This window comes from Mixophyes fleayi, chromosome 2 (genome assembly GCF_038048845.1).
Source record: "Mixophyes fleayi isolate aMixFle1 chromosome 2, aMixFle1.hap1, whole genome shotgun sequence".
In the NCBI taxonomy this organism is placed as follows: Eukaryota; Metazoa; Chordata; class Amphibia; order Anura; family Limnodynastidae; genus Mixophyes; species Mixophyes fleayi.
Window position 1 is genome coordinate 13,215,411 of NC_134403.1, and position 10,300 is coordinate 13,225,710.

The 10,300-nt window shown below is 42.6% G+C and overlaps 1 protein-coding gene across 1 annotated transcript; it reads right to left on the reverse strand.

Moving 5' to 3' along the window:
• Window positions 1-8,695: 8,695 nt before the first annotated feature.
• LOC142139784 (odorant receptor 131-2-like) lies at window positions 8,696-9,607 on the reverse strand. Its single transcript, XM_075197654.1, has one exon. The coding sequence runs from the start codon at window positions 9,605-9,607 to the stop codon at window positions 8,696-8,698; it is 912 nt and encodes a 303-aa protein (XP_075053755.1).
• Between the last annotated feature and the right edge of the window lie 693 nt (window positions 9,608-10,300).

The following is a 10,300-nucleotide window of genomic DNA, read 5'->3' on the forward strand; positions in this document are numbered from 1 at the left end:
GGCCAGGGAGGAGGCAGAGGAGGAAGTCCTGGAGACATGTTAGGAATGATCTTTGTTCAACTTTGTCAATGGTATTTCATCAAGGACACCTTTATCTTGTGACATATAATTGATCTTAATTCTAAAACTGACTTCATTTTGTCAACTGATTTTTAGACTGGAGAAATCTAAAAACATACATTATTCTATAAGTTACATACATACATTATTATTCACAATCTCTATTCTTTCTAAAATGTAAGTCATTTTTGAGAGTTGTGATGTTTTTACACTGCTTCTGAGTTTGGGACTGTCCGAAGGGGTTTACAAAGTACAAACCATTTAATGTATTTATTAAACACTTCAGACCTGATTCCCCAATACGCCACAGAACACAGCCATATTCCATTCACCTTTGAGCGCAAAGGACACTTATTACATCGTACGATTTCAGGGAGGGAACATGAAAGGGGTGTTTGCCCATAGTCAATGTACAGTAAGTGCGTGCCAAACGCAAGCACACACAGAAGCATCCGTGTGGCAGGATCGCTTATATATAGCTTATTGTATAAATGTATTTAAATTAATGGAGCAGTATGTCAATGGTATATCATTGCTATTGTACTGGAAATGTATCAATTTCTGCGGCTCTATGCCATGTCAGAGGAAGTTTTTTTTCTAACTTCTGAAGGTAGGAAATACTAACCCCATGCTAAGTCTTTTCATCTGAGATTGACCAACATATCATTTTAGTGTGAATGCACAACAGGGAGTTGTTACCTTTCTATTTTGTGTAGCATTTTCATTCTGTAATTTAGAGAGATAGGAAACCTCTGAACAATGTAAACAGCAAATGATTTGGGAATCACAGATTGATGTAAATGTTGTTAAAGTTTAAAAGTGCGTTAGCGCAAGTCTAGACAATAATAAATCTTGATGCTAAATATCTGATGTAATATCTCAGAAATGTGGTGGCAGGTAGGAAGGGGGCTGGATTACCTCCTGCCAGGTTATGTGTCCAAAACTGTTAAAAAAAAACCCTGATTGACCATGTTTTGTATTATTTAATCTGAGCTTCTGGAGATCACTAGTACCTCAAACTAGCGTGTAAAAGTCCTTGTAAGGACTACTTGAGCTAAAAAACATCATTGCTTTAAGATCCTGCTTTGAACCCTACTTACCTACTGTAATTCCTGTGCCCTACAGATTAGACAAATCAAATCCGCTATCCAACTGTTCTGAGGTTGGGACCCAGCATCTAGTACCAATGCTCTGCCCGCAATCCTGCAGCTCTGGCAAATGTGAACCATAAAAATCCAATGATATTGCCACATTCCGTCACACCCTTTTGAGGAAGTCCAGGGTGATGAAGGGCGTCAGGGCATCATTGGATTGGATCTTGGATGATTGACACAGAAAACCGGAAGTTGTGCACAAGTACGCATGCGTTCCAATTACAAAAAAGTGGAACGAGCGCCGATCGTAGTGTTGCCTAACACAGGAGACATGATTTGGACCACATAGGGTGAATCAACAGGCAACAATGTGAACGGAATTAATTTGGACAGTAAAGATTTGAATGGTCATCAAACCGAATCTGATTACACTAATTGTTGCAAGAATTAGAAAAAATGTTTTTGGACTAATGTTTATCCAGCACATTGCCTTATAAGATTGGACTACTTTTCTATGCTGATATATTTTTATGCTGCTCCATTTCACATCCATTTTAATGTATTTATTTATTATCTATTGATTTTTATTACCAAAATTTTTATGAAGATGGAATTTTAATCCCTGATGGTTTATTAAATTTATGTGGACATATAGGCGGCTGTGCGCTTTTTTTCTTCTGATTTATATGTAGCAAATGGGAACAGGGAACCAAACTAAGTATGATTTCACAAAGAGTCCTAGGATAAGATACACTGTGTTGTTCATAAGAATGTGGATAAATAAGATGCAGAAAGCTTTCTCCTGCACATGAGATGAAAAGACAGAAGGAGATCGGCATCAGGATTATTAGGAATAAGTACAGTGCATCTGTATTAATAATACCAGCCTCGGTTGTACTGTTAATCAATGTAGAGTTCTGTAAGAACTTACCTGCTCCATGCTTCCGATCACATCACCCGCTTGTTAACTTCCTGCACAGTGCTGCGATCATGTGACTCTGGGCGGGGAGATTGACACTCCCTGCACTATATAAGATCCGACCTGACACACTGTCTATGTTAGAGTAACAGGTTGCTAATTCTTGCTTCTGGTTCCTGCTGTGCTTTCTGGTTCTCGGCTCCTAGTGAAGTCATCTTGGCTTGTCTAGCCACGTTTCCTGGATTAACCCTCGTGCTGCTTAGTTCAGTGTGTATCCGACCTGGCTTGTTTATTGCCCACAACTTCTGGCTTACTTCTTGGCTGGGTGGGACTGGCCCGCAGTGGAGCTGGGTTATCCACCGGTAGGCCCCCATGCCCGATGGCTCCCCTCTTAGTTGGTGGGGGAGAGCGGGTACTTCAAAAAAATTAAATAATAATAATAATACTCACGTGTTCGTGGCACCGGCGCCCCTCCTCTCTGCTCCGTTCGCACTGAATGTCGGGCATGTCGTCATCACGTCATTCAGTGAGTAGCGGCACAGAGAGGAGCAAGCAAGAAAGAAGATAGATGACACGAAGAGAAGAAAAGAAAAGAAAAGAAAAGAGAAGAGAAGAAAGAAGACAATAAGAAGGTACGATAAAGGCATGGGGAGGCATGATTCAGTTGCTTAGAAGCAGTTATTTACTCTATGTGTATTAAACAAGTTGGATGTATGAATATTGATTCATATATAGGTATGTTTGATTCACAATCATTCCGAGTGTGGGGGTCCCTTTTCTGAAGTATAAACTGGCACCAGGCTAGACAGGCTGGGATGGTCACAATATAATAGGGAAACTTGCAGCATAGGGCGCCCCATTGTGTCCGTTTATTATTTACTTATTAATACTATATTCATATAATGGGAGTGGGGATCTTAGGTACCACATTCCCATTATAATGAGACCACTTGGGTTGCAGACTTGCCACTACAGAGGACACAATTTTTTTCAATTACCTCGACAGCCAGGAGTGTTGGAAAATGCCCCAGCCTGGGGCTGGTAGTCTGGGGGTGGGGGCAGTCATTTTTTTCAGGAACCTCCCCATTTGGGGTTCCAGCCCCGCTGTAATCAGGCAGAAGCTGGTTCATACTATGATAGGGCAACACTGTGGGATTCCCTGTTATAGTGCAAATGGTCCAACCTGTTTAGCCTGTTGTTGACTCCACCTTATTAAGGGGATCCAATGCTCGTTGTCCCCCTGTTCAGACTGTCCAGCCTGGATGTTTTTGGAGGCATTCTGTCCATTTATATGTTTTTATTTATTACAGAGCTTTTCTGTTGATTTCAATGGAGTTTCCAAAGCAGACAGATCGGTTGCATTAATATAACAAATGGTGAGCCTTGAATGTAAGAAAATAGTAAATGAGAATTTTTGCTTATGAGAAAAACACATTACTCAATGCGATGCGTTTCCTGAAAATGCCACAACACTGCACAAAAGGTAGTGTAAAGCACCACGTCTCCCTTTAGCGCTTGCTGCGTCTGTAAATGTGGTTGGAAAGAACAGTATATTGTGAGAAAAATTATATTGTAATGAACAGGGTTTATCTGTTGTAGGTGGGCGTACTTCGGTGTGACATGTATAATCTTGAATAGTGCATCTGTTTATATTTGTCCACCTCCCAGGAAACTTCCCACATCAGTTTAGTTTGTAGAGAAATCTCAACGAAAAAACCCTCACTGAGCTGCGCTGGGAGGGCCATGTACCACCTGTGTAACGCTAATGCGATTTGAGGTGAGCACAAAGTAATCTGCAAAAACTGATGCAATTAAAACTCTAATCAGCAAGATACACTGTGGAATGGGTGTTTGTCAGTCCTCCACAGATAGATCGGACCAATGACACCCCTGTTCTGGGGGACATGACATCATTATTCAGAGGATAACTGAGTAAAAGCAAAAGGGGATAAAAGAACCTGTCCATTCCATTAGTTAGTTTATATTCACGTCAGTATTAGCTGGAGATTACATTTTGCAGTTGGACACATGCGATAAAGGAGGAGAGAGGTGAGGGGAAGACAAGTATATTTGCATGTTGTCAGCTTAGAGCTGGTAGTGGAGGCCGATATAAGTGTAAGTTCACTGAGAGATTATCATCAATAACATTTATTTATATAGCACCAGCAAATTCCGTAGCGTTTTATAATTGGGAACAAACATTAATAAAACAATACTGGGTAATACAGACAGACATAGAGGTAAGAGAACCCTACTCGAAAGCTTACAATCTATGAGACAATGGGAGTTTGATACACAAGGGCATGTGCTACATCATATTGCACAATGGACCAGCTAGACTGCAAAGGTAAAAGTATTTAGTGGGCTGTGTGATCAGTCACATAGCAATGTTGGTCAGAGGGTTGTTGTCTTGTATTAGCTGTGTAGCGGGTGGTAATAGGGTAACCTAGGGAGATTAAGATGATGTTTGAGGAATATCATAAGCTTGTCTGACGATTAGCTATAAAGAGAGAAAAGGATGGGTCCAAGAACAGAGCCTCGAGGAACCCCAACAGATAGAGGTAGTGGAAGTGAGGCTCTGTCAGTAGTAGAGACACTGAAGAAGCATTCAGAAAGGTAGGAAGTGAACCAGAAGAGAACAGTGCTTAAAACCAATTGAGTGAGCAGTGTAGAGAATAAGAAGATCATTCACTGTATCGAAAGCCATAGAGAGGTCGTAGAGGACAAGAAGTGAGAAGTGACCTTTCCACTTAACCTTGAATAGATCATTGGTCACTTTAGTGAGGATAGTCTTGGTGGAATTTAGAAGGTGGAAGCCTGATTGCAGAGGGTCAAGTAGAGAATGAGTGGGACAAAAAATGATTCAGGTGGTTGTATACAAGCTGCTAAAGTAGTTTGGAGTCAAAGGAGAGGAGAGAAATGGATCGGTAGCTGAAGACAGTGTAGGGTCAAGAGTATAATTTTTTTACTATATTTATGTAACACCTCATCAAATAACATATACTGAGGCAACTGAACTGTTTATTTTTAGAATATCCCAGTTGATTAATATAAGCCCACACATGGAACACACATGGAACCAGTGGAGAAAAACAGGGACAAGAAGACCCATATTTAATTTCTTTGCCCTCTTAGGTAGCTTTTGATGCCCCCCTTCCATAGCCTCAGATCTACATGGACCCGACCTCCCCGAACTCTTATCTGCATAAAATATATAAGTCCTTATAGAGAAGTGATGACTATTACTAGTTGTATCTGTAATTTTTTATGCCGACATGTAAGAAGATGGCGAAATATGGGAGAGCCTTTCTGCACCCCATAACAATAACTGAGGAACTGGGGGTAATTACTAACAATGTCCAGATAGGACATGATATTAGTATATATAATATATATAATATATGTGATTCTTATATTAGACTTGATAATCTGGTAGTTATTGTTCTAACCATTTTGGACTACCCCATCATTATATACATTTGTGTACATATTCTATATGTGATACCAATGTTAAATAAGTTTGCAGATAAAAACGATATAGCTATAGACATAAAATATTTTATTGATTTTATGTTAAATAAATGGTCTTTTAATGATTATCAGGAATCTGAATGTATTCTGTCATATGTGTTTAAGGCTGTGCTTGGAAGCTTATCTATGGGGTATAATATAATACATGACCATGTGACAATAGTATACCTGAGGGGCTTCAAATTATGTGCTAAATGCAGATACTGTAGAATGTGTGATTATGTACAAACAAAAACAAAATAAGCTGATAAGACTTACAGCTGCATAAATAACAAAATATACAGCAAGACATGACAAGAACACCATTTATAATTAGAGATAAGCAGCAAAATTCAATGTGATAATTAGGGCCAGTTTCAGAATAGTGCATAGAGCGCGATAGGAAACCTGATATACTGCAGGGCCCGCATGGGCAATCCTCTAACCTTCAAGAGGGCCACACATTACCCTTAATCTCAGTAATAATTTGATACCATAAATTTAATCAAAGAGAGAAACACCTATCTGTAGCAACATATCATCAGGCATTATAAACAAGTGTTACAGGCTATAACACACAAATATGACCATAAATGAGGTAAGGTAAGTGGAGCCGCATGTGAGGGCTCGGAGAGCCGCATGAGGCCCTAGGGCAGTTGCAGGCTGGCAGGTTTCAGACGGGGGCGCACAGGCGGCCGCATCACGTGACACGCGATGCGGCCGCGTCATAATGAGGCGGCCGTATCATGTGTCACGTGATGCGGCCGCCTGTACGCTGACGCGGCCGCATCGGATGCGGACGCCGGTAATATTTACAAATTATTTCATCCACGGGGTGGGGGGATGGAGAGAGGCGGCCGGCCCAAAAAGCCGTTAGACTGATCGGCCGGGGTGCCCGCTGCCCCCCGGTCCAGCCCGCCCCTGCCCTAGGGCTACCTGTTGCCTATTACTTGCATGGAGAGCAATTGTTTTCATTTTGCAGTTTCAAAGAAGTCCTGTGGATCAGGATCATTCCTACTGCCATAATAAATTGTAATTATGGTGTCAGGATTTCCCAGGTATGACCACGGAGAAGGGGTAAGTGGTTAAAGTGGCTTTATTAGGAAACACAGATAACAGTCCACCACGGATTGTGGCACAGATATACAGTGATGAAAAGTCAGAGCAACAGTTCAATGGGAACAACAATGTTGAAGACTTAACTGATTCGTTAGATGGTATTCAGCGCAGCAGGTGTAGAGAGAGAGCAACAATAGCAGATCTTGGAATAGCGGTGCACTGCAACCACAGGTAAGTATCACAAAGGGAGTCCAGTCCTGATGAGAGACCTGAACTCACAGCACTTGGTAATGCAGACAGGAGCCGAGCACTTGGTAATGCAGACAGGAGCCGAGCACTTGGTAATGCAGACAGGAGCTGAGCACTTGGTAATGCAGACTGGAGCCGAGCACTTGGTAATGCAGACAGGAGCTAAGCACTTGGTAATGCAGACAGGAGCTGAGCACTTGGTAATGCAGACAGGAGCTAAGCACTTGGTAATGCAGACAGGAGCTGAGCACTTGGTAATGCAGACAGGAGCTGAGCACTTGGTAATGCAGACAGGAGCTGAGCACTGGGAATGCAGACAGGAGCTGAGCACTGGGAATGCAGACAGGAGCTGAGCACTGGGAATGCAGACAGGAGCTGAGCACTTGGAAATGCAGACAGGAGCTAAGCACTTGGTAATGCAGACAGGAGCTGAGCACTTGGAAATGCAGACAGGAGCTAAGCACTTGGTAATGCAGACAGGAGCTGAGCACTTGGTAATGCAGACAGGAGCCGAGCACTTGGTAATGCAGACAGGAGCCGAGCACTTGGTAATGCAGACAGGAGCTGAGCACTTGGTAATGCAGACTGGAGCCGAGCACTTGGTAATGCAGACAGGAGCTAAGCACTTGGTAATGCAGACAGGAGCTGAGCACTTGGTAATGCAGACAGGAGCTAAGCACTTGGTAATGCAGACAGGAGCTGAGCACTTGGTAATGCAGACAGGAGCTGAGCACTTGGTAATGCAGACAGGAGCTGAGCACTGGGAATGCAGACAGGAGCTGAGCACTGGGAATGCAGACAGGAGCTGAGCACTGGGAATGCAGACAGGAGCTGAGCACTTGGAAATGCAGACAGGAGCTAAGCACTTGGTAATGCAGACAGGAGCTGAGCACTTGGTAATGCAGACAGGAGCTGAGCACTTGGTAATGCAGACAGGAGCTGAGCACTTGATAATGCAGACAGGAGCTGAGCACTTGATAATGCAGACAGCAGCTGAGCACTTGATAATGCAGACTGGAGCTGAGCACTTGATAATGCAGACTGGAGCTGCGCACTTGATAGTGCAGACAGGAGCTGAGCACTTGATAGTGCAGACAGGAGCTGAGCACTGGGAATGCAGACAGGAGCTGAGCACTTGATAGTGCAGACAGGAGCTGAGCACTGGGAATGCTCACAAGAACAAAGCACTTGGAAATGCAGACAGGAGCTGAGCACATGGAAATGCTCACAGGAGTGACCTGATGATCTGGCCCAGACCGTTTGAAGCAGGCAGGTTTGTATAGGCCACTTGCAGGTGAAACAACTCCCAGTGATAATGAGTCAGGGAGAATGGTCCAAGTAGCACAGTGGCCCCTTTGGTGGGCAGTGGTACTACCAGTAGGATATATATACACAACAAATCCAATAAAGTCACTTCAGACAGTAGCTGCAGAATGCAAGTCCGGACAGACCACTGGCCGGGCCCCTCAGTCTGACGGGGGGGGGAGATTTACTGTGATGGGATGGGATGGGGGAGATGAAGGGGAGCATTTACAGTGATTGGGGGTCAGAGGGGTTACATTTACTGTGATGAGGGAGAGGGGAATATACTGTGATGAGGGAAGGGCGCATGTACGAGGAAGAGGGAGGGGGCATGTATGCAAAGGTGGCCCTGCCAGATGAATTAGTACTGGCCCCCACAGTTTCTGATTGCAGCCCTGACAGTAGATGACCACTTTACCATGATCCAAGGAAGCCCACCGACCATCACAGTAAGACTGTGGACTACTTGTGTGATTCTTAGAGTTCTTTTTATTGAAGTTGGTTATTTTGAGTACATTTTTTTTATGTATTTACGGAACAGCTCATCTCGTAAGCCGTAAATCAAAGGACTGAGGAACCGTGGCAGGCACATAAACAGGAAGAAAAAAGTAATGCGCAGGAAGTCAAACTGATTATACTGTGTTTCAAAAAACGAGGAGGTTAAAAAAGTCATGCACAGCAGGAGCTGAAACGCATGGAGCATGACAGTCTTACCAGCCTTAGAGGCAGAAGACCCATCGATTTTCTGTGCTGTCATTATTACTCTGATGTACGTACATATAATAATAAATCCCACTAGCGAGAGGCTAATCATAATATTAAGGGATTTGATAGTATTTTGAAGTGGGGTCTTTGTGACAGCCTCGTTACGGCATATCACGGGAAGAGACAAGAAAGTGTTCAGTTTAATAGAGGAACTCATAAGGACAATCATATCAGCAACATTAGGCAGCAGACCCAAGACCCACATGACGATGATGGCAGAAATGGATTTGTGCACTGTGCATAGTTCTGCATGTCTTAGTGGATGACAGACCGCTACGTAGCGTTCCAGGGACATGACAGCCAAATTGTATGGTGTGACAACAAACAAGGTTAAAGTTGCTATCCTTATCATGTAGCAGAGCAACAGAGGAAGGTATATGACATATATTGCGAATGCCATAAGAAAAAAACCCAAAAGCAGGTAACATGTATCCGAAATGAGCATGTGGGCAAAGAGAATATAGCGAGCGTTGTCTCTGACATGCGCAGTGGTGAAGTAGACACTGAGCAAAATGTTCATGAAGTACAGGAAGAAGCAGAAGAAAAGAAGCATCAGGATCAACATAGAGGTCCTCATTGTCTGAAGGTTCTTCTCTGTATAGATGGAAACTTGAGTAATATTATTGTCCAGAACTGAATAATTTCCCATGGCTGATCAATTACAGTTGTATTCAGGCTGCAAAGAAAATGAAAACTATATTTCAATAACCTAATAGTATAGGTGACCGTTATGGCTGGATCACTTATAAATAACTTATTTGTGGCTGGATCGTGTAGAAATAACTTATTGCAGATATTTATTTTAATTAGGAGTGCAGTGCACCTCTGTATATCCTTGCAAATGTACTTATCTTTTTAAATTGGTATGTGTGGAAATGTATTGACTTCTGAGACAGTATGCCATGTTTGGGTTTTGAAACTGTCTGGAGACAGGGAATCTCATTTAATTAGACCTTTTCATCGCTGAGTGATTAAAATGTCTGTTGAGCCTGAAAGACAGGAGGAGGTAATTATAATTACTGGTAGACTCCCTATGCAAGTGACCACAGATGAATGTGAATTTTGCAAGTTAAAATGCGTTCAAAGCAAAATTACAGAAATGTTATGTCCTGATGGTAAACATTCAATAGAAAACCTCAGACGTTGTGGTACCACTAGTAGCAATGTAAAAATGTGTTAAACCCTGGATTGGTTAGAGGGGCAGGAGGCTGGATTACCTCCTCCTAGGTTATCTGTGTAAATCTGTATAAAAAGAGGACCTGCTTTGATGCCTACTTACCTGCTGTAATTCCTGTGACCACAGTTTAGACCAACCTAAATCAAATTCGTTATCCAGCTGGTC